Consider the following 26,221-nt stretch of genomic DNA (forward strand, 5'->3'; position numbering starts at 1 on the left):
CAGAATTCACAAAATGAACTAATTCTGGAGTGGACTGTAATGTGCATTTATGAACGATTTTATGTTTCCAGGATACTCTAAACCCTTGATTCTCAACTGGTGGGTCGTGACCCCGTGTTCAGTGGGTCACCGCATATGCCTTCCACTTTTCTAGGTGAGATGCTCCTCAGCCCTAGCGCCGCACTGTCAGTTCTCACGCCCAGCAGCCATTCAAAATATGCTGCCCGGTGCCAAGTGTCAGATTGAGGGGGGGTGGATTGGGTCTATGGCTGCGAGGGAGCTCTATGCATACGTCCATTGCTTACTGCTCCCTCACAAATCCTATAGATGTGCCTGGACTGGAGTGACGGCACATTCTGGCTCCTGGCACCTCTACAGGGCGTGTAAGGGATCTGTGCGCAATGCACATATGGATGGAGCTTCATCACATCACAGCAGCCCACATTGGACCCAAGGCTGAGTATCCACTCTAGATCTCGTAAGGTAAGGAGACTGGGTGGATCTAAGAAACAAAAAAATTTTTGGAGTGTGGATGTGCGAGATTGTGTCTGTGGTTGTGTGTCTCGGTCAATGTTTTTGAGGGCCCGTTCACACTAGTACAGTGCGTTAAATCGCACAGTCCCGTGTGATTAACGCACTGTACCACACAATCACACCTGCAGTGCATTCTGGTGTGGGAGGTGTGTTGCATTGCCATTCATTTGAATGGTACCCCAAACGCACCTCCCACCCAAAGTTCAATCGCCTGCACTGGAACGCGCAGTACCGCAATGCCGTGTGACTTGGGTCATGACTTGATGACCAAGGACAAATGTGGGTCCTGAGGTTCTACAGGTTGAGAACGACTGTTCTAAACTATCATGAGTTACTAAAATTATCCTATTTAATATACTGTAGTGCAAAATCAGCACAAATAGTCCCTGATAGCTGGGTTCTGGATGCGGATATGCATACCAAGGGCTTGACAAATTTGCTTTGAATCTAGGAGCCAGCTAAAAAAAAAAAAAGTTAGGAGCCAGTTTTTTTTTTTTAAATTAACCACTTCAAGACCATGTGTTTAGACCCCCTTGCTGGCCAGGCCATTTTTCAGTGTTCAGCGCTGCAGTACTTTGACTGACGTTTATTCCGTCATGCAACGCTGTACTGAAATTAATTTTATACCATTTTTTAGGGACAGATAGAGCTTTATTTTGGTGGTATTTAATCACCACTGGGGTTTTTATTTTTTATTATAATTAGCAAAAATTACTGAAATTTTTTTTTTACATTATGTTAGGAAACATTATTACCCAGTTTTTTGGTAAAATATAAAAGTCGGGGTCATTAAAAAACGTCAATTTCCAGCTCGCGCGCGAGGGGGCGTGTCTGAGTGGACGTCTAAAGACGGCCGCTCAGATCTAGAGAGCTCCGGGCCGGCCGTTTTTCTACTACGGCCAGCCCGGAGGCAGTTAAACTAACAAAGCTTTATTTTCAACGACAGTTGTAATGTTCAATCACAGTTTTCAGTTTTAATTGGTGCACGTGGCATTACCTGACATGTGTACCGCAATCGCCGTTTTCGTATGTAGGTGCCCCCAACTTGTGTTTCCGTTAGTATGTGCACGTTCGAAGGGGCAGGTGCAATAGCCAGCCTACTACTGGCCATTTCAAGTCACAGCGGCTGACAGCCGGTCTCTCCTCCCCACTGAGCACTTGCTGCAGCACTTTGTGTCCCCTAGGATCCCCGCTGCCTCTGCTGATACAGGCAGGGAGAGTAGCGGGGATCGAAGAGGACACAGGATGCAGTTATTTTTTACTTTATCACTTTTGTTTAATCTTTTGATTTTATACTTTTTTACTTCATCGCTTTTTATTTTTTTTAAACTTACTTTATGTTATCACTTATTTTTCATTTCATTATTTTTGACTTTTCTTTCTACTTATTACTAACAAGCCCCTGTGTGATAGCATTTGGAGGTGACAAATTCTCTTTATGGAGCCTGCCTCCAGTACAGATCGAGCACAGCATTGTGCAGTACAGGAGATCAAGCACAGCATTGTGCTCGATCTCCTGTGCAGCTGAGACAAAGCGCTGTGAGTACAGCGTTCCTGTCTCACTGATCACACAGAGCAGAACGGAAAACGGATGGCCGTTCTCCAGTCTGCTCTCTACTTTCTAACTTGAAATCATTGCCGTGGTCTCAGGTCCCCCAGCAGAAGACACCAAAAAAGCTACAGTGGGAAGTGGGGGGGGGACAGTGAACAACTGCTACAAGTGATCTGGGAGGCAGTACAGCCACCAAGACCACTTGTACAAAACGAGCATCGGCTTCCGCCACTCTACATTTAGCCTTGCTTGCCTGCAGCAGGGCTAAAATTTAGAAAATAAAAAAGCCACACACAACATCTGCCCAGCACCCGGAACTGCATATCCCAGACGTCAGGCGATAGGAACCTGCACCCCCTGGGGCTGACAAAAGCCTAAGCGGTAGGACATAGTTACACAGTTAGGTTGAAAAAAGAAACATGTCCATCGAGTTCAACCTATAAGACACATTTTCTAGTGGCCATGGCAACCTGGCATTTGTCAAGTCCTGGAGTAACCAAGGGGCTAAAAAGTTTATCTTCTTGTCCTACAGCTCTGAGTTCCAGGTTTGAGTTCTATATAATGGTCCAGATAGGTGTGTGTTTCAAGTTCTGCATAATATGTTATTGCTATGTAAATAATGTAAATGTAATTTTTACCTCAACACCAAACACTTACATTATATCGGTTAACTCGATAGACACAAAATAGTGACAAAGAAAAATACACAATACAAATAGAAACATTCAACAAGACTATTTCGCAGATAAGAGCAAATGAAAATAAATGTAATAAAGAGAAACAAGAATCACTTAGTGCTTCAACCCTAGAGGGACTGCTCATTTTAAAACAGTGATCATCTTTAGGGAGATGCATATTTTCCTTTAAAGGTCTACAGAGAATCAATTAAACAGTCTCACTCCTCATTAGTTGTAAACAATGCATATAAATGGTACACCTACAGATACCACTATACACAGGGGTTATTTGATTCTACAGGCCTTCTTTATCCAAGGGGCTTCAAATTGGAACTGTCATCCTAACCTCAACACAACTAGATTAAATTTGCATAGCTTCCCAAGAATCCATCAGGGATTCCACCATAGTCTGGATCCATAGAGCACCATCGGAGATCACCCATAAAAATAATGGCACATATTTGCCTAGATTCCAGTAAGACCCTGAAGCATGAGCACCGCATACCAGGAGGGAAATGTGGATTGCTAAGAACAGTCATCAAGGGCGAGATGTACAGGGAAAGATCTGAAGATGAAAAGGGCTTCTTCTATTACTCTCATTGTCGCCTGAATATGTGGATTGAGCCAGGACCGTAGGGGAAATGTAGGCATTATCGAAGGAACGCCACTGATAGGGTGGTCACATGTATCCTGTTCTAAGCCCACCCATAGTTTGCTGTCAGCACTGCAACACCAAGGAACCAGCTGTTCAAAAACATTATGACATATTTGCTTGGACAACATTTTCAAGAAATACTTTGCTGGGCAATGTATATTTGTTTGACCTGGATTCATTATTGAAAAAAGTTTAAGATTTTAATACATTTAGACATAACTGCCCATCAATGGCTGTAATCTCCCAATAATCCCCCTTGACTGGATATCTGCATATCTATCAAACCTGGCAGGGTACATCATCCAGACACACAACAGTTGCAGAAGTTAATGCATGCAGTCACTGTGTCACCATTTTATTGTGCCTAGTGTGGTGTGCAAGCCCGACTCTTAAACATGAGATGACCAAAAGGTTTAGGCCTGGTTCACACCTGGACGTTTTACAGCGCGTTCCTACGCTCTGTAAAACGCTCAACACCAATGATTGCCTATGGGCATGGTTCCCACCTGGGCGTTTTACAGCGCATAGGAACACGCTGCAAAACGCCCTACGCCTAAAGAAGTACAGGAGCTTCTTTGGGGCGTATTTGCCGCGCGAATCCATTGGGATACAGCCAGGTAGCCCTCGGAAACGTGCGTTTACCACGAAATCGCGGTAAAAACGCGCGCCACAAAACGCGCGACAAATCAGTCACCTATGCACATGCCAAGTGCAAGTGACAGCAAATAAATCTGAACTGAGCACAGTTTCAATTATGAGACTTTGAGTCTATGAAGCATCTAAAAATAAGCAAACTCATTTTACAAAATAAAAGTATCTACTTACCAATATAAGCCCTGAGATGAGGGAGGATGTACCAGTCAGAGCAACATAAAATTTAGGGGTTAATGTATTCAAAAACATGCTCACTGAAAGAGAGAAAAGACAGACGGGTATAAATGCTAGCTGAAATAAAGGTTTTTCACAACAATGTAATCATCCTTCAACAAACACATTGTCTACTATAGTGGCATTGTTTTTTTTCTTCTGAAAATAAACTCTTGAAAAGAAATGAGGTGTTCGTAAGCCAGAATAGGAAATTGTATAATAAAAAGACAACACTAGTAAAATCTACTTCTTCATTCTGGGATCAATCCTGCTTTTTGGTTCACCGTGCTTCACAAGGGTTCACAAGGGTAAGGGCACAGAGTAGCCCCTCTTTTACCATCAAGCTTTATGGAGACACCGGAGAAAGATGCATGCAAGTCATAGTTTGGAACAGTTTCACACTGAGAAGTGTGTTCTACACAGAGATGGATACCCCAGGCTTATGAATTTAGGGTTCAGTACAGGGCAGATGACGGTCACTGGATAAGCAGTCACACAGTCATTTACAGAAACTATACAAATACATAGAAAACAATGTATGAAGCCTAAAATGAATATCTAAATATTGCATTAATAATATTTTAGGAAATATTATGACTTCATTGCATACAAGCCATAGGTATTGAAATTGGTTGCTGTGTACTCATGTGATCTTGCAATTGTATATGAAGTAATCAATACATTCCCTGATAAAGCTGAACTTGGTGAAGCTTGAATCTATGGGCAATGTCTGGTTTGTCGTCCTGTTTTAGTCTAACCACTGAAAGGCATACTGGAGATGGAGACCTTATCTGAGCAACACTACTGTTTTTTTTAATGTATTTATCAAGTGGAAAATGTTGCCTTGAGCATTTCAACATCCTGGGTAGCTTTGCATAATGACTGACAATGTGTTAAGTATTGTTTATATGTGTGGGAAAACCTTATTGTAATGTTTGGTGCTCCTAGGATCAAACCTAAAAGCATATTTCCACTTTCACAGGCAAATTGGGATAGCTCCTATTCAGATAGCATAAGCTAAAAAAGACAAAACAAAAACAACAAAACCCCCACACACATGCTTATTGTTTAAATTGCCTTTACTTGGGTAAGGGTTTCTTGGCTTCTTAAGGGTTGACATTTCTACTTGCTTCTCCTTCTTTGTGATGTTAGGAGGGGCTGTAAGGTGTTTGTTTATCATTTGTAAGGTAGATTTGAACACTGCCTATCCTAACGAAGGGTTAAAGGATACAACCCTGGCTTCTGCGTTGTATCTCAATAAAGTTCACTTTTATCCCAGGTCTTTCCATAAAGACAGTTGACTGTGAAGGTGCTGTACAAAAATTTTGTCCGAACATAAGATAATACAATCAGAGACTTGACGAATGTCGTATGAAACATAGTTTGATTTTAACATTTGATTTTGGAATGAATGGAGTATACTGAATGAAAACCACATTCACGGTCAAAATTTTATTCAAGAACATTTTTCCATCGTGCTGCTTTGATATCTTTCCATCACAATGGTTAAAAATTGTCTATTTGACCCAATTAACTATAAAAAAAGGAAAAATCAACCAAACGTTCCGAAAACAGTCGAACAAACCTCTATTATTGTATGGCCAAGTCTACATTGCTTTCTCATTGTCACAGGTCGGCTAGAACTATGAGGTGAGTGGAAAGCACTCACCTCATAGTACTCCTTTAAACACTAGTATTGCCAGTATCGGCAAATATTGCTCAGGAATGAAGTGGATGTCACCATGTACAGAAATGGGCTCCGAAAGCTACTGCACACCCAACATAAGGTGTTCGGCAAGGCTGTGTATTACTTCATAGAAACACTCAAGGCTTTAACTTTAATCTAGTTAAAGCTGTATTAAAATGTAAGCCAATTACTAAACAACATTATCTAGGGTTTATTTAAAAAGTATTTAGCAGCTTTTTGTTTCTAATAGCACTGTATCTTTTTGGCTTCAAGATTGTCTTTCAATGATCACAAAATGTTTTTCCATGAAATAAAAAATAAGCAAACTGTATGGAAATGTATTCAAATGTAAAAGCTGAACTCCAGGCAAACAGCTAAATACATAGGACATATAAGGTAACTATTTTACCTGCCAAAGGGTTTGTATTTCTGTCCTTCCAGTCCTGAAGGCTAGATTCACAGCTAGGGGATTAGTCGCGTGATATTGTCGGGATCCGTCCCAGCTGCAGCGCGACTCTGCGCAGTCAATACCACGCTATATGCAGAGTTTTGGGTCACAGGAGGACATTAGAGGTCTATATGTAATTAGTATATGCCTTTTTTTGGCCATAGTTCTCTTTAGGGTCACAGGAAGATATAGATATAGATATATATATAGGCTCCAGAACATTGTAGTGTCCGTCTCTTTGTCTTCTGACAATTAGGACAGATTCGTATGACAAATCAGTGACCGTCTGCTGGGACGTTATGTTTGACCTTCAGTCTCTTCATGGTGACTATGGTTGTTAAATTGTTCATTTGATCCTCAAGAACACAAGGCATAATAATAATAATGTAATAATATCATGTTTGACTGTGCATCACTGAAGGCACTGATGCAGATTCTGAAAGGTTCTTTGCCAATTTTGCTGTTAATGTTATTTTCTACAGTTTTACCGTTTTATGAACAAACTAACGGAAAAAAAACAAGCATACGTCTTTTCTTTGGCATATTACACCCGGTATAAGATTCCTGTAACGTTTAGCTGAATAAAATGTATACATCTTAACACTTGGCCTCATGGAGTAAATCAAAGGGAACTCATAAACTTTTGCTAAATGACGAGTAATCTTACAATAGACAAACCAGTAGTAGAATATCTGAGATTAAGCAAAAATCACAAGAAGAACTTCTCAGTCCTCATGGTCAGCTCTCCAGTCTACTACAGATAGGCACATATAAATATAAAACCTTACATTCTGAGCAGTTCTGTGTCCACATCTTGCACACTGTACTGCATTAATAAAAACTGACATTTCCTCTGTTCACAGACTGGAGGAGGTGTGAGTGTGTGTATTTCTGTATAAATGTGTGACTATTGTCCAATATTAAAAAAACCACACATATACTGACATGACACACACAGAGACATTAACACGCATACTGATCATTCACAGGAATCCTGACAAAACACACACACAAGCCATCACAACCACACATAATGACATTATAAAGCCCCCGAGTGGATTTAAGACCTCCGATCTAGAGAGATCAGTTTGATTAGAATATATGCAAGTCTTACAAAAAGTAAACATCTATACCTATCAGAAGTGACATCTGGGGATTATCCATAACATTTATCTTTAAAGCACTGAAAGCTGGATACAGTAAGGGAGGGTCATAACCCATGTCAGCATCTTTTGCCAACTGTGTTCCATTGGGGAGATTTCACTACATCTACCATGGTCATAACAGGAAGAGGAAATCCCTCCAAAGTTAGGGAAATCCCTGGTGGTTAGCAAGGTCACCAGAACTCGTGTCCCAATTGGAAGATTCCCCCTCTATTCCTGTTCGGACGACAACCAAAATTTGTTTTTTTTCCCCCACTTTCAGTGATAACGGTCACCAGGGCAAATCGAGGGGTTGGGGACACAGGCAGCAATAAAAAATCCCTCTCCATTCTAAAAAAAAATGTTGCATACAAGGAAAGTTTAAGTGTAAGGAGATACATTTTTGTATTATGTCTTTGAACTGGTGTCTGGTAATCCCTGAACATCAACATTCAGACCAGGGGGGAAATGGAACAGCAGCATATACAGGTGAAACTCGAATAATTAGAATATCATGCAAAAGTTCATTTATTTCACTAATGCAACTTAAAAGGTGAAATATAGGAGATAGATTCATTACATGCAAAGCAAGATAGTTCAAGCCGTGATTTGTCATAACTGTGATGATTATGGCTTACAGCTCATGAAAACCCCAAATCCACAATCTCAGAAAATTTTAATATTGTGAAAAGGTGCAATATTCTAGGGGCAAAGTGTCCCACTCTAATCAGCTCATTAAGCCATAACACCTGCAAAGGGTTCCTGAGCCTTTGAGGTCTCGTTCACACCTAGGCGTATTGCATATGCGCGTCTGTCGCGCGTTTTTTTACCGCGATTCGCGGTAAAAAAAAGTTGCGCGACAAACGCGCATTTCCCAAGACTACTTGGCTGTATCCCAATGGAAACGGGCCAAAGTAGTACATGTACCTTTTCAGGCGTGGGCCGTTTTGTAGCGTGTTAGGGACGGGCGGAAATACGCCAAGGTGGGAACGAGACCATTGAATACAATGGGATTTATATTTTTGAGCCTTTTGTAGAGCGTTCGTCGAGCGTAGAACGTGCTACAAAACGTTCAGGTGTGAATAAGGGCTAAATGGTCTCTCAGTCTGGTTCAGTAGGAATCACAATCATGGGAAAGACTGCTGACCTGACAGCTGTGCAGAAAACCATCATTAACACTATCCTTAAGGAGGGAAAGCCTCAAAAGGTAATTGCAAAAGAAGTTGGATGTTCCTAAAGTGCTGTATCAAAGCACATTAATAGAAAGTTATGTGGAAGGGAAAAGTGTGGAAGAAAAAGGTGCACAAGCAGCAGGGATGACCGCAGCCTGGGGAGGATTGTCAGGAAAAGGCCATTCAAAAGTGGTGGGGACTTTCACAAGGAGTGGACTGAGGCTGGAGTCAGTGCATCAAGAGCCACCACACACAGACGGATCCTGGACATGGGCTTCAAATGTCGTATTCCTCTTGTCAAGCCACTCCTGAACAACAAACAACGTCAGAAGCGTCTTACCTGGGCTAAAGAAAAACAGACCTGGTCTGTTGCTCAGTGGTCCAAAGTCCTCTTTTCTGATGAGAGCAAATTTTGCATCTCATTTGGAAACCAAGGACCCAGAGTATGGAGGAAGAATGGAGAGGCACACACTGCAAGATGCTTGAAGTCCAGTGTGAAGTTTCCACAGTCTGTGTTGATTTGGGGAGCCATGTCATCTGCTGGTGTTGGTCCACTGTGCTTCATTAAGTCCAGGGTCAACGCAGCCGTCTACCAGGAGATTTTGGAGCACTTCATGCTTCCTTCCGCAGACGAGCTCTATGGGGATGCTGACTTCATTTTCCAGCAGGACTTGGCACCTGCCCACACTGCCAAAAGCACCAAAACCTGGTTCAATGACCGTGGGATTACTGTGCTTGATTGGCCAGCAAACGCGTCTGACCTGAACCCCATAGAGAATCTATGGGGCATTGCCAAGAGAAAGATGAGAGACATGAGACCGAACAATGCAGAAGAGCTGAAGGCCGCTATTGAAGCATCCTGGTCTTCCATAACACCTCAGCAGTGCCACAGGCTGATAGCTTCCATGCCATGCCGCATTGAGGCAGTAATTGCTGCAAAAGGGGCCCAAACCAAGTACTGATTACATATGCATGCTTGTACTTTTCAGAGGTCCGATATTGTTCTATGTACAATCCTTGTTTTATTGATTGCATGCAATATTCTAATTCTCTGAGATTGTGGATTTGGGGTTTTCATGAGCTGTAAGCCATAATCATCACAATCATGACAAATCACGGCTTGAACTATCTTGCTTTGCATGTAATGACTCTATCTCATATATTAGTTTCACCTTTTAAGTTGCATTAGTGAAATAAATGAACTTTTGCACGATATTCTAATTATTCGAGTTTCACCTGTAGACCAGTCAGGCTTTACAGTATTGCACAGTCCTGTGATCCTACCAAAAAGACATTCCTGATATGAGACAAGAGCCATTGTTCCTTTGCTATCCAATCAGTGTTGACCAAGCTGTATTAAATGAAAGCGCATCTAAACCCAAAAAGTTTTATACAGTATATTGCAGTTTACCAGATCTTGGATGTGGTGGCTGTATTTGTTTTCATGCATATTAAATGTTATTTCTGGATATAGATATGCAGTCAGGAAAGGTCAGGGCTATGTATATTATCTGCAAAGGAATGTATGGATTAAAAAACTGACTGAACAAGATAGGAAAAAGAAAAAAAAAAAAAGAAATTCCAACTAAGGTAGAAATATGTAGTACAACCATGTACTTTATCTTTAAAAGAAAAACTGCAGGAAATTGTTTATTAACCCTTGCAGTGGTGCTACCCCTGCACTGCAAGGGTTAAGTGCTCGTTTGTGTCTAGGTGCTAAAATAACAAAGATATACTCACCGGAAGCTCCAAGCCGAGCCGGCCAGCTTTCACGATGCTCCCTCCTCTGGAAAACATTGTAATGTTCCTAAGCATGCTCACATCTATACACTATAGACATGATGATTTATTGGACCTTAAACCACTGCAGAGGAGGGAAGAGACATTCCAGGCACTGATCTAAGAAGAAGCCAGTTTGGAGCTTTGGGTGAGTAGATCTTTGTTTTTTTTTTAACCTAGACACAAACAAGCAGTTAACTCTTTCTGATTAAAAAATCCTGGAGTTCTGCTTAAACCTACTCTAACTACACTATTAGAAGCTCTCATAGTACTCGGTTACTTATAGAGGATTTACACTCATGTGTGCCAGGTAAGACATATGGTACTCCTATTCAGGTTGCATATTACAAATAGGCATGCCTTTCAAAGCTCAAATCATACTTCATGCAGAGACTGATTTAGTGCATGCATACACAGGTTTCTATATCTGGTATATACAAGTGTGCAGCAAAAACTAGAGCTGCAGCTAACGATTATTTTCAAAATCGATTAGTTAGCCGATTATTAAGTTCGATTAATCGGTTAATCGGATAAACAATAAAACATTTTTAAAAAATGGCTCCAGTGATGGACTACTAGTTTGTATTGAGATTGTAGTCCATCACAGGAGCAAGCTTGGAGCGGTGGAAAAAAATAGTGTGGTGTGCAATATAGTGAAAAGGAAAGTGTAAATTTATACAGCAATAGTACATTATAGCTGGCAGTATTCTGCATTGCGCTGTATAATGTATTATTGCTCGGATTTACAGTGCAGAATATCACCAGCTATAGGGGGATACAACAAATGCGGGGTGAAGAGCATGGATTATAATCGATTATGTCGATTAGTTGTTGCAGCCCTAGCAAAAACAGAGTGCCAATTTGTCTTGCTTTTATATAGCCAGTCTGGATTTGTATAGAGTGGTCAGATGGGATGGGGAAGGAAGGGAGGTAACTTGGATTCTTTGCATTGAGTTGGAGTTACCAGAAGCAATTTCCAAATAGGATTGTTGAGCTAGACATCTTTAATCAATGCAACTCTACACGCAAGGCACTGGAATACATTTTTATGGTAGCAATGCTGCAATTTGTGTAGAATACAGGATTTCCATTCTTGGTCGATGAACCAGGTGAAGGGGCCAGGTGAGCTAGCCCCCTCCAATAACTGTTGTCAGATGTTCAGAGAGGGCACAGGGAGCAGAAAGCGGTTCAATGCCAAGTGTGTACTATAACCCCCCACCCAATAAAATCCCAACTGCTGTGTGACTTTCTTGCAACTCATCGAGTGCTTCAGCAGTACAAGGGAGATTCTGTTGAGGTGTAGCCTAGTTTAACCCTACCCAAGGTCAGATTGAGGGATCTGTGTCCATTCCACATAGCCACCAATGAGTAACATGAATACACAGATTTGACATTACCCCAGACCTCCTACATGTAACATATTACAAACATTGCTACTTAGCAATAAGGGAGCAAAAGCACCAAATGCCAAGAAGAAATGGACACAAAGCAAAACCCGCTAAATGTCAGGGGGTATATGGAATACTAGCTACATGTTGTTAGGGAGAGCGGGAGGTTCTTCTGAAAGCAAATGCAGACAAAAAAACAGATAACACAAAAACTGTTTCAACATCTAGATCTGCAGGACAGAAAAAAAAAACCACCAAGACAACCTTCAACTACGGTAGTGACACCTAGAAACAGGAGAATTCTCTTAGATGCAGCCGAATGATCCGAGTACATTTCTTGATGTCATGTATTATTCAGTCTGTAGAACTTTATGCCGACAGTTATTACTATTTTAGCTGTGGGAGCTGAGTGGTTCCAATTATGAGCAAAGAGCCAAATACAATGGCTAATTAATATTAAACAGTGCAGATTTTTGCCACAGAAACACTGCACAACAGATTTGTACGTAGCTTTGCTTTGGTGGTATATTATACATGGTATACTAAATATTCTGGGCTTTACATGACAAGCATTTCTGGCTTCACTGTGTTAGTAGATTTGTCATGTTATGCAATAACTGCACACAGCCTTTATTTAAAAGGTATGCACCCCTGGCACTGCAAGAGTTAATTACTAATTTCTCTCTAGGGGGACAGAACAATGAAGATATACTCACCTGATCCTTGATTCTGCGGAGATGAGTGCTCACCTCTTTCCCGGCTGTGGTATGTCCCTCGCCGTCCCCACGTCTACTGCAAGTGAATGGACTGCATTAGATGCAATAACATCAGTGGGGCTTAGACCGCTGGAACCCAGGGGTGAAAAGGTTGCAGGGACTGGTCTAGCAGCCAGGCTTGAGGATCAAGCAAGTACTTTGCTTGTTTTTTTATTAGGGGCGCAAATAAAAAAAAGTTAACTCTCGCAGTGCGGGGGTAGCCCCACAGCATAGGTTAGTTTTGACATTCCTGGAGTTCATCTTTAAGGCAAAATATACATATTTTTTACCGATTGCTTCCTTGTGTGTACCCTACTCAAGGATGTAGTAGTTAGGAACTGTAGCGACATTTTCCTCCACAAGACATGCACAAAGGCTGCCACTGTGCCTCACCAGTCTTTGCATGGCACAGCACAACAGAGTGATAACATGCAACAGAGGTTGATGGGGTCAAGACCACCCATCATTTTGAATCAGGAAGCCTGGCGTTGAGTCATTACATGGCACCCAGCTTCCTGATTGACCAGAAAGCCAGCTCCATGCTTTCTTATCACCTAGTGACAAAAGCATGGGGACAGCTTCCCTGCTAATCGGTAAGCCTGGTGGTGAATCATTATACGCTGCCTGGCTTCCTTAATGGGACGCCCGGTATTGATATTGGCAAGTACAGAAAAAATATATATCTGTACTCGATACCAAAATACCGGTACATCCCTACTCTTCAACATCAACCAAAAACTGAAACTGTTTTGTGGACACAAGCCCTTAAAAATTTGAGCAAGGTTTTTATTTTTTCGCATCCTTATTTCAAGGTTCCAATTCCTTAATTATGGGCCGATATACATTACATAGATTCTGGGGCAATTAGATTAGGTCAGGGTCATGCCTGCATATACATTTATGTCATTCATGTTTCACTAAAATGTATCAGTTGGCAGTTCACTACACATACACACTTTTCACTGTATTTTGTTTTTATATTTCACATACACATTTAAACATTACAGCGACAGACAGACAGACAGACAAAAACAGAGGAATGTAAAAACATATACAGCTCACAAGCTACAACTGATGTGACATGAACATTCATTCGAAGAAAAGAAAATATTTACAACTGTCAAGAAAAATACACAACAGCTTAAATCCACAAACAAAACAAACAATAACCCTCAACCTGCTGTTTCTGTTCCATACAACAGAGGCTGCATAAAATATTTTAATGCATCAGTAACGCTACATTTATTCAGATGGGTGGGGTGACCCAGTCTGTATAAGTCACCTTAGGCAGTAGGACATATGCTCATTGCCTGACAGCTCCCTAGACTGTAAGTGCTTCCCAGGAATCACACACAGCAGATATGAAGGTTGACAGAAATACAGTGCCAATATAATTACTGCCACCAGAAATCTAGGGCCTCAGAAGACAGGATTGCAAATGTTTGCACACCAGCAATGCTACATATGATGACAGGCTGTTTGGTGTCCCATATACATCACTGCAGGGCACACTGAACATACAATAAAAGGGCAAGTTGGAGCTCTACTTGAGCAATTCTCCAGCATGGATATACTTCTGGGGAGAGATCCAGTACACTAGTACAGTCAGGAGAAAACCAATTTTCCCCAGCCTGCTTGGTCCAGTACACTGCAACACGACAGCACTTTGAACCTTGCTTCTTAAGTCATCTTCCAATTTTTTTTTTTTTTGAGGGAAGGGGGGGCATTCATACCCATCATCTAGCACTTACAGAATTCGGCTCACACCCATGCCTCCCTTTACACCACCACCCCATGGGCCTCTTAAAGCTACCTCTGGCTAATGCCTCCCTAGGTAAGCCTCTCCCACATGTCACATGACACACAGAACAGAAGGTGTTATGTTAATGCTCCAACGCCCCTCATACATGCATAGGCAGGTGAAACACTTGTTCCTATTCTGATCCAGCAACCGTTCCCCTAACATACAACAACCATGAAAAACACACACACACACAGAAGTAGCATGAACTATACGAATATGGTAAATGACCACAGGAGACATTTGCTCTGTGCGAGGCGAGCCAACTGCTACAATGCACTACTGAAAGAAGCATGCCGTCTGCTTTAGACCTCATTTTTACTTGTATAACAATGCACTGTGTTTATCTTATTTGTGTATCACTCAGCTGTATATCCTCAAATCATCTCTGAATTGGTGCTGACACTGTCCTTCCTTCTGGAGGGTGGCTACTTTTGTTCCCCATGGTCGTTGTGTGTATTGTAAAGTAGCCACAGCTCCAAACTCACTCCCGTGATGGACTACAATCTCATGTTTAGTTTACTAATTTGTATTGAGATTGTAGTCCATCACAGGAGTGAGCTTGGAACGGTGGCTACTTTACATCACACACAGGGAAAATGGGGAACAAAAGTAGCCACCCTCCAGAAGGAAGGACAGTGTCAACACCAGTTCAAAGATGATTTGAGGATCCACAGCCGATCTACATTTTTGTTAGTAGTTAGGGCACTTGAATGCATTTTTAAGTTTTACTTTAACCACAAATGTCTAGAACTGGACAGATGATTGAGACAAAATAAGGAATATGTTATGTATTATAATTGATTAGACTTGGTGTGTAACCTTTTTGCACTGCTGCTCTAGGCACCTGACAAGTGCCAGTATGGTAGAAACATCCTTGCTGCAAAAAGAATATAATGGCCTTACAATTGTAAAGGTTTAAACTTGTCTCATGGACGTTAGGGGATTTTTGACATTCCACTTATATCATTTAAAAAACAGTGTGCCTTCCATATGTGTCAGTTGGTGCTCTATGCTTGGCTTTAGCGTTTGCTTGTGCTTCGCCTGCTGTTGCTGGATTTGCAGTCAGAGACCATTTTAGAACTGCTGAAGGACTAGAAATGAATGAAAGCTGGATTAAATGATGCATGTCATACATTGCTCCTGATTACACCATGAACTTTCATCGCCTGTCCTCATTTGCGTGTAACAAGATCAAAAATGCAAATGAAATGAGAATATTTTCATTTTACATGAAGACATGAGTGAATTAGGGAGGAAAAAAGCAAAACAGAACAGATGGCAGTTTGGATTATTTATCCTTCTGATGCAATTTATTAGACCACTACACAAATCATAAACAGATTTACAGCCTCAAAGCTCTGCAAGATTCTCTGTTTTTTAGAGACTACACAGACTGGAGCAAAATGAAATATTTAGATTTCATATATAAAATGTTGACTATGAAGACCAAACATTTAGAGAAAAGAATTTTAGTCAATACATCCTATATTTATATATACTATGTTGTAAAAAATACCCCTGCATTATCAGAGCAAGTAAAGCAGAAACTATGAGGAGGAATGTTCAAATACAGTGCAAAGTGCAACATTATGGAGCAGTACAGTATATAACGAAACCGATCAACTATCCATTACACATAATCAAGACATTGTGATGAAAAACAAAAAGGGCAAAATCCTCACATATACAGCTTAAACAAAACAATAAAAAGGGTTAAAGCGCAACTCGACATAAATCACTAAATACACAGCAGAAATGACTGCTGTACCTGCCAAATGACTAGCAATTCTGTGATTTACATACCTATGCTACACTGCATAGTCATCAATCTAATATGTCCAGATGGACAGAGGTGACAATGCCAATTCAACATCCAATGAGCACGCTGAAAGCACCAAGGTGATGTCATGAAACGTTGTTGAAATCAGGAAGTGGTGCTTATAAAAGACATTTAAAATCATAATTGCAGTTTTGTACAATAAACTTAAAACATACATATATAGCCAACATCCTCGTGGGGGAGATTTCCATTCACTTCTTTGGATAGTGATTGGATGACACCTAGCACCTTGGCATAGGACAGTGGTGGCGAACCTTGGCACTCCAGCTGTGCCAAAACTACAATTCCCAAGATGCATCTGCCTCTGGGAGTTATGTCTGTGGCTGTCAGAGCCTTGCAATGCCTCATGGGACTTGTAGTTCCAAAACAGCTGGAGTGCCAAGGTTCGCCATCACTGGCATAGGAGGAGGGAGGAATAGTTGTGTCATCAATCTCAATGGAAAAGTTGGGGGGTAAGATCATGAACTCCGTATTTTTTGAAAGATTGAGTTTTAAGTGTTGTGACATCCAGACTGATATGTCAGTTGGTAGATTAATGACACGCAAGGACACTGAGGGGGCGAGTTGTGGAGTAGAAAGATAAATGTGAGTGTCATCGGCATAGAGATGGTATTGGAAGCCAAGTGAGGTTATCAAGCCGACCAAGAGAGGTGGTGTAGATAGAGAAGAGAAGAGATGGGGTCCAAAATACAGCCTAGAGGGACCCCTAAAGAAAGAGGAGAAGAGAGGAGTTAGATTTGTAGGCCACACTAAAAGGAGCGCTTAGATCGGTAGGAGGAGAGAGCAGAGTCTTGTAGGCCAAGCGAGTGGAGTTTTTTGAGGCGCCGCAGGTGGTCAACAGTGTCAAAAGCAGCAGAAAGGTCTAATAGCAAGAGTAAGGAGTAGTGCCCATTGTTTTAAGCAGTTAGTAAGTAATTAGTGAGTTTTAGGAGAGTGGTTTCAGTGGAGTGTTGGTGGCTCAGGGGGTTGTACATAAGGCGTTCTAAGAGTTTGGACTGAATGGTAGTAAGGAGATTGGTCTGAGATTGTTAAAGTTGGTGGAGTGCGGTGAGGGTTTTTTGGGTATTGGGGTGACCAATGCATGTTTTAGAGGGGGGGAAAAGATGCCAGTAGAGAGGGAAATATTGAAAATGTGAGTAAGATAGTGTAGGATAGAGCAAGAGGGTGAAGGGAGTAGTAGTGAGGGAAGAGGGTCCAGGGGGAAGTGGTGAGGCGGGTGTCAGAGAAAAGCTTTGCAACCTCCTCTGTGGTGACGGGGTCAAAAGAGGAAAGAAACAAGTGTGATGGTGGGTCTGGTACATTAATAGGGGTAGGTGACTGGACAATGGAGATCTCTAACCGAATTGAAATTATCTTGTTTTTGAAATGAATGGCAATGTCCTGGGCAGTGAATGGGTTAGTGGTTGAAGTTGGAGGTGGACATAGTGGAGCGTTAAAGTAGAAAAAAAAGGAGTTGAGGACTGGATGAGAGTGTGTTAATGAGAGTGACAAAATAAGTCTGTTTGGCAGCCCAGAGGAAGGAATTATATTTTAGGAGGGTAGCTTTTTACAGGGTGAAGTCCTGCAGAGACCTAGTTTTTCGCCACAGTCGCTCAAGGGTTTGGCTATGTCTTTTAAGATGTCTGGTTTCTTCTGTTTGCCACGGTTATAGTAGATGTGGGTTAAGTCTGTGTGTAGTGAGGTGAACCAGTGTGTCTGAGGATGAGAGCGAGGTGTTAAAAAGACAGAAATAGCCAGGTCAGGACAGGGGTAAGAAAGTTTATTAAGAGAAGACACAATTGTGAGAAGCAATAGTAGAGAACACATGTTAACCCCCTCCCGCCCGCCGAACGTTGAAAAACGGCCGGACGGGAGTCTTCTGGGTGTGGTCCAGCGTCTTTAAAGACGCCCGTTCGCTTGTATGCTGCATATCTACGTGCGCCCCCCCTTAAATCCCCTCGCCGCCCCCGCCGTCTTAGGAGACCCATGATGTCTCCATAGGGGACCTGTGTAATTTGATATCACATAGGGGAATTCTTATCCCCCTATGTGATAACAATAGAGTTAAGTGTAAAAAAAAATTGGTCACAAAATAAAATTTACAAAACACAAAAAAAAACTCAATTTTTTTTTAAAAGTCCCTCCCCCCACATAGATGCGCAAAAATGCATTAGTTGCGACTACATGCAGAAACGATTGCGGCAATTACGCAGCACTTGTTGTTACATATCACCGCAAACGTTGCAGTGAGAGCAATACTTCTAGGGCCATTAATCACTGGCAACACTAAACTGATGAGCGGTAAAATCTTTTAAAGAGTCGCCTATGGCCAATTTTGGGTATGGTAGTTTTTTTTTTATTTCGTGGGTGCACGCAATTTTAAGGCTTCACCTGTTTGTGTCTATGTACCCGACATGACCCCGTCTTATAATTGGGTAATAATAAATGTTTCCTAACATAATAAGGGGAAAATTGTTTTTTTCTTTTTTCTGTACTTTTTTCGTTATATAGCAAAAAAAAAAAAAAAAAAAAAAAAAAAAAACCCAGTGGTGATTAAATACCACCAAAAGAAAGCTCTATGTGTCAAAAAAAAAATGGTATAAAATTCATTTCAGTAGTGTTGCATGGTGGAATAAATGTCAGTCAAAATACTGCAGCGCTGAATACTGAAAAATGGCCTGGCCAGGAAGGGGGTGTAAACACAGCGGTCAGCAAGTGGAAATCAGATTTGAAACAGAGATGTGGATGGGGGTAAACAAGATTACCTGCAGTCTGTCAGGAGCACTGCTACTTTATTTTTGTGTCTTTTTAAAGTGGCTTTTTCTTTTTTTAAAGTACGCTTTCCACACTTATTTTAACAGACACTGTGTTTAACATGGACATTGAAAAGTGCATATGCCCCCTGGCCTATGGCCCCTGGCAAATGTGCCTTTCTCCATAAACATATCTAAATTTTTAGGACTATAGGGTGGGGATGCATACCAATTCCCTATCCCACCTCAATCTAACCAACCATCACATTCTCAAATGCCCACAGAGCCCACTTCTTCATGTATCACTTGTCCATCCCTTTTAGATTATAAGCCCTCAGGGGCAGGGCCCTCCTTACCATCTTGCCTTGAATTGTATTGTAATGTCTTCCTTATATTTTAAAGCGCTGCCAAAACTGTTGGCGCTATATAAATCCTGTATAATAATAATAAATCAATGAGAAAATTATAAAATAAAAAATAAAAAAAAGTCACATGGATCAAAAGCAAACTTTTCACACGAAGAAGAGCATAAAGGGCATAAAGATAGCGCATTTTAAACAAACAGGAAAGTGAGTGAATAATGTGGGCATCAAACATACATCTAAAGATCAAATCATAAGAAATGTTGCGACCAACTAGAGCTGCAACAGTTAATCGATTTAGTCGATTAAAATAGACGATTGAAAACGTTACCAACGTTTTCGATCGTCGATTCAACCAACAGACAGCAGTTGAATCAGGATGGAGCAGAGATTAAATCATTTTAGAGCATTTCTCGAGTTATTGTCAATATAGAGTGGACTCCTGGATTGGACAGAGAAGTTCCTGAATTCTATTTAATTTGTCCATCCCTGCCGCAAAGCCAGATTTTCAGTCAGGCCTCTACATTATGCTTGTACATAGCCATCAGCCACATTATTCTCTTATACCCAATACATGAAAATGGCAGCTCAGGTCTAAAAACAGTCCAGTATGGAAAACTGGCATGTTATAATGCACATGAGGATATCACATGTTCTGTAAAAATAAATAAAGCCAAACAAGGCACAAAGCCCTCATGCTTCCAGACTGCTGTTTATGGTAGTTAATTATGGGAATGTACACAGTAAGACGTCTGCTCTGCTTAGGAGGTATACATAATATAAGGAATAACATCATTTGGGGATTTCACAAAATAAAAAAAATAAAAAAGGACCCAAGGGATTATTTTGAGGTAAATTGCTGAAACTGTACACCAGTCTGGGAGACAATTGCCAGCCTCAGCGGGTAATTACTAATTACTACTATTGTGAATAGTCATCAGTGAATGCAACTCTCCCCTTCAAGAGTATAACAAATGTTGGTAGAATAGCATATTCACGTTCATTTTGAGGAAGTGCCAAGCTTCATCAAACTGATTAAAGAGCCATAAAATCATCACTAAATTGGGTAAGGAAAGAACCAGCAATAACCAAAAGCCGTCCTCACAATAGAATATATGTAACTGAGAATCACATTCACAGGTTTACATGTCAGCATTGCACTATAGTTGTTGCTTAAAGTCCTGCGACTAAGATCAAGAAATGCTTAGCGTTACCCTGTCACCTGAATTCAGATTTTCAGTTCTAGTGCCCAAGACTTGACACAGGTTTGCTCGTAGCAGATCCTCTAAAATAGGCATTTTTACTAACAGCTCTCATCCACGCAAACCCTTCTGTTTAAAATAAAATGTGTATTTGCTATGTAAGCACAAGTGTGGAAGACTTACAATTTCTATTTCTTTCAGTTCCTAGAAACTTAGGAGGTTGTTAAATGAAGAATTTAAACCATAAAATGAGGTGTTGCCCAATTCCACCAATCAAATTACAGCAGTCTGTTTCTTTGGGCTGTAACCACTACTTTTTCTCCAGAATTTACACATCTACGCAATTGCATTCTAGATCCAAAGCATAGATTTTTGACAACTGAAATGCTGGGACGTTCCCAGGGTTTACACAAAAAATCATGTATAACAGTAGCATAGTCTTGCATTTATGTAATTAGTTCACAATCACTAAATTTAAAAAAAAAAAAAACACGTGTTTTTAGGGGGCCTTCTAAGCCCTGCAGATCTGTATTTAAAATGAAAGGTATTCCATTTCACCGCTAACCTAGTCTCAAGCTTTCCCTGCCGCTATGCTAGAATGAGCAAAAAGCAACCCCCTCCTCTTTATTGGTAATCTGGTCTCCATGGAAACAAAAGCAGCTAGCAGTTGAGAGCAAAACAGATAGCCTGTCTGTGGCTTTATCAGAGAACTATGTGCAGAAGATAACAGGAACACCCTTTGTCCAGATAATAATGTGCAACGCATGGCAAGGCACCGGCAATGAAATTGGCCAGAATTTAGGTTGCACAGATTCTGATCCCTGAAGTGCAATTGTGAAGGCAGCATGCTGGATTGCTGTACCATTCCTGCACCTCAGATTCATTGCAAAACCCAAGTACATCATGGTCTAAATAGTAAGGAGTATGATTGCTGCACACAGGCAACTTTTTTGCAAGTGCATCAATTATCCTTGTGTTCTTTGTGATAAGCAGCTTGAATATGAAAGACTAAGATTGAAGTTGCATAAAAAAGATGGAGATCTTATCTCTACAATATACTCTACCAAGTCCATGTGCGTTAGTATTTTTACCAATAACAAATGATTGAGCCTAAAGGGTTTTTAATAAACATAAATCATTAAAAATGTTGAAGTTATGATGGATAAAAAAGTAAAAATGTCAAGGGGGGGTCTATAGATCGGCTTGCTTGTTCCCACATGACCATATAAATCACAAGAACTAGCCATTGATTGATTTACCAATGCGGACAACAGTATTATGTGTGAAATGATAGAGTGTGTACACGATCTGTATTTGCCTGCCTTTATTTTGTGAAGAACATTGTTGTGAATCTAGTTCTGGTTATGTAATGGCAGTTAACACTGACATTTCTGATGCATTTCAGTGGACCATCTGTAGTGCCAAGCATGTGGCAAGGTCACTGCACTGACTGAATGAGAGCACACAATGGGCTGTGTGCACCTGCATGTGTCCCTGCAGCACTCTGCCACACTGGGAACCTTATTAATGGCTTTTTATCTCCCCAATAATTATGGATTCAAGGTTCATAAGCTAGTTCTCTAGAACACACCGAACATCTATATTAGAGGATGTATTTATGTATATATGGCTTCTTGCTAAAAATGTGCATGAAACACGTGTCCCACTCTTGACGCACACACACCAAGTTTCACAATGCATATACTTTAAGCAGTTCTAAGTAGAGAAAGAAGCACTTTGGCCTAGGTTCTATACGGCTTCACATAAACCTAACTGACATCTGCTGCACCTTTTGTATTAAATAACTGCTACAGATGCGGTGTTATAAGATAATAAAATGTACACCATAAAGCTTCCTCTGTTAATGGTCACAAGGCTTAGTATCAGTAATGTACAGGTGATGCTTTTACCAGGCACTCGACCCAGGGTAGGTGTCAAGACTGGCCTTTTTTTTTTTTACTTAAAACCCAGCATCATCTTCATCCTGCACGACTCCCAGAGGACAAGCAGTGAGTCTGGGAGCAGAAGGCTATGAAAGCTATATCCATTACTGGCTCAGAGGAATCACTGACATGTCTCCCTGTGTCAATAGATGCTGAGAGAACTACTGCCGCTCTCTCCCCAGCTCTGCATCAAGCACAGGATGAAAGCCGCCTGACTGCCTAGAAGAAGCTTGCAAACAGACAAAAGAAAAAGCGATAAATCACAGATTGTACATCCTATTCATCCAAATGGACAGCGAATTGGCCAGAGATCTGCATAGATGCAGGAAAACACTGGTTAAATACAAGAATATAGAAATGCATTTACTTACATGACGATTCTGTACCAAACATGGCTGGCCTCAGATGAGGGTTTAATATATTAGAATGAGATGAGGGAGGAAATATAGAAAGCTTTCACACAGCAGGAATCATGAAGGCAGACAATGCAGTCCCAGCTATCCAGCTGCCAGATACCTTTCTCTAAAGCTGAAAGCTGCAGAGCACTCTCTCAGACAGAAACAAGCCTCTTGACGGAGAGACAAAATCATGAGCTTCCCTTTTCAATCCAATGGCCAAGCATAGGCCAATGTGTGTGTGTGTCTTGTATGATGCAGCGAGGCAGAAATAGGTAGCAGAAACCAGATACTGCAGTCCACAGCCCTACTCTCGTAAGACAATAGCACAGCTTATGCACACACTGAATGACGTCAGGACACTGCAATGACCGACTGCTGTTAACCAAAGGCTGGGGGGGTTGGATAAAGCAGAGTAATTCAAATAGGAATTCCTTTGTCACCAAAGCCACAGAGGAAAAAAAAAAAAAAGAAGACATCCCCTTTCTTAAGCGACAGCAATGAACCAGCAGTAGCCTTGCACTTGTGCATCCAAGTACCAGAGGAGTGATTCCCTTCAGTAGGGAATACACCCTGTGGAAATTCTGTCTGGAATATTTCAAGATTAAATTTATATACCAGTACATATTAGTTTTTTAGACTGTAGAACATTTTCATTGTACTTCCTCTACAGTGAATGTAAACATACATTACACAGAACTCAAAACATTTCTAAAATACACTATATTTTGGCTTTGCAGTTACACATACAATATATATTTGCAGAACGCAAACAAACAAAAAAAAAAAACCCTTGCACACATACAGGTGTGTCAGTTGATTTTTCTTTCTTTGTACAAATAGTTGTCGACATTCATAAGCCCCCATTCACACCTGAGCAATTTGAAACATTCAATGCTCAACACTCAGATTTTCATGTTATTCTATTAAGCCCATATACATCTCAGAGATGCATGGGCATTCAGCGCTCAGAAAAAGTATGAGAGCTTGTTTTGGGGGCAAGAGCACATTTTTAATGAGTAAAAACACGAAAAACACCTGAGTTTTGCACCCAACAACCATCTTCTCCTCCTCCTAGTGCAGTGGTGGTGAACCTATGGCACTTCCAGTGGTACGTGCTGTGCTCCGTTCGTCTGAAGCTGGTTTTGTAATGGACGCCCGATCAGCCTGCAGTTGATTAAACCTATAAGTCACTTATCTTTTAATAATGATTTTATCTTGATATACTACACTATATATCCCTTTGTGGGGTGGATCATTTGATCGAGTGGGGGAGCTCCTTGGATCTCGTTTGTTATCTGATGGGGAGAGAGGACTATCACCTTGTGCACACCGAAAGCGTGTGCGTTCCAGAGCGGATGCTCTATTTTTTGCGTTTGCAGTGGAATGCAAAGCTGGCAAAATTTGGCCACGCATTCAATCGCACTGCGGGAGGGGTGGGCGTGGAAGCGGTGCCATTTAACTGCCTCCGGGCCGGCCGTAGTAGAAAAACGGCCGGCCAGGACCTTCCTCGATCTGAGCGGGCGTCTCTAGACGTCCCGCCCCGCCCCCCGCTCAGGCGCGCTCCCGGCGCGATCAAGCCTTAGTGATCGCGGTGCGTTCCAACAGCTACCGCTCTTCGGTGTGAACAAGCCCTCAGCAAGTTATTCCCCACTCAAGGCTTCTTCTTGACTCTTTCTGACTGTGTGCAGGCAAGACTCTTCAACCTGTCTCACCTCCATTATTTAGAAGAAATGGTGGTCACACACTGAACTTTGACTGCACTTGTACTATAATCCCTTGGCATCCACACCATCCTCCTGAATCCCTTCCCTTAGATGCATTTTGCTCAGAAAGCGAGCTTAGAGAGTTGTACACCATTAATAAACTTGCCTTGTAAGCAAAATGTATCTAAGGGAGGGACAAGGACGGATGTTGAAGACGCAGAAACAAAGTACAAGTGCGTTGAGAGTTCAGTGTACAGCTTCCAATTGTGATTAAATAATTAAGTTAACAGAACATCTCGTTTTTTAAGCAAACGTTGAGCTTGGCTCTACCTCTGGAGACTTCCTATTGGTTTTCAATGTGATGGACAATCAAACCAATAGGAATGTTTAGTAGGTAGGATGGGGTAGAACCAACATTTTTTAACATGCCCTTTGTTCTCTGAATTTAACCTCTGCTTATGCACGTTATAATCATATACTGTGCCTAATTAGAATTGGCCAGGTTTGTGATCGTTTTAGTTTATACCCCACAGATGGGTTTGTGTCCTTCGCTTAGCATGTGTAATTGTTCAGTATGCAAGAGTAATTATATTTTTATGTACAACTTATCCCTATCACCCTTACAAATGAAAAAAAAAAATTGCAAACGCTAGACATAAGGTACCAACTTATCATATGCCTACCTGCTCCCTGAAGCAGTTTCCCTTCTAGTCTGCTCAGCTCCTTAACTCCCTTTCTATTTCTGTATCTGACTGCTGGGAGAGCAGGGCTTTATGGAACATAATGACAATCCTTCAGTGCCTAGGGCAAAGGTGAGGTAGAAAACAGAAAGGGAACAGAGCGCCACCTCCGTGGTAAAATCATTAGAATAAATAAAACAAGGAATAAATGTGTTCACAAGCAAACGTTTTCATCAGGCTTTAACAACAAACAAGAGGCCACACTGTCTGTTAACCCAACATGGTATCGCCACCGACTATGTAACTCTGAGCCCAATGTGATAGCAATGAAGTAAAATAAAAATAATAAAAACAAAAAAAGTTAAATAAAATAAAAAAAAACCAAAAAATAAATACATTTAAAGTCCTCCGCAAACATATTAATCGAAAAACACAAGTCGGGTGCATCAATGTAGGAAACTGAGGATGGCACTACACATCAGGTATCGCCGCATGTGCCAATTTAAACTGTAATTGAAAATTACAGCTGTCGTTGAAAATAAAGCTTTGCTAATTTAACCGCTTGCCGTCCGCCCCTTGTGAAAAAACGGACGGATGACAGACTCACAATTGCGGGTTGCCATCAGACGTTTTTTTTCCCTCCTAGCGGGCACGCCGGGCAGAAAAAACTTGCCCGTTCTTTACAGCCGTTACCGGCTGTTCCACATACAACCGATCAGCGGCTTTATAGCCTGCCGATCGGTTGTATGTTGCGATTTGCCTACCCTCCGACCCGTCGGGTGCCACAGCCGCCGCCTGGAGTGCCCACCCCTCCTGACCACTCACCTTCAATCCCGGGATCCGCTAGCCCATCTGCGGCCTGGGACCGGGTCGGGAGGGCATCAGGAGGTAAGATGGGAGG

At 41.4% G+C, this 26,221-nt stretch overlaps 1 protein-coding gene across 4 annotated transcripts in view; it reads right to left on the bottom strand.

Annotated features, from left to right (window-relative positions):
* ST7 (suppression of tumorigenicity 7) overlaps positions 1-26,221 on the bottom strand; it is a 99,624-nt gene that overhangs the window by 49,199 nt on the left and 24,204 nt on the right. For 3 of the 4 annotated variants that reach the window (XM_018574092.1, XM_018574101.1, XM_018574085.1), the window contains exon 2: positions 4,244-4,326. In XM_018574092.1, the coding sequence (XP_018429594.1) occupies positions 4,244-4,326 (83 nt within the window). Of the gene's footprint in view, positions 1-4,243; positions 4,327-22,910; positions 23,274-26,221 lie in introns of those variants that run through there. The other variant, XM_018574107.1, reaches the window with a different exon arrangement.

The sequence above is a fragment of the Nanorana parkeri genome, unplaced genomic scaffold, assembly GCF_000935625.1.
Source record: "Nanorana parkeri isolate BGI_ZX_2015 unplaced genomic scaffold, ASM93562v1 scaffold49, whole genome shotgun sequence".
NCBI lineage: Eukaryota > Metazoa > Chordata > Amphibia > Anura > Dicroglossidae > Nanorana > Nanorana parkeri.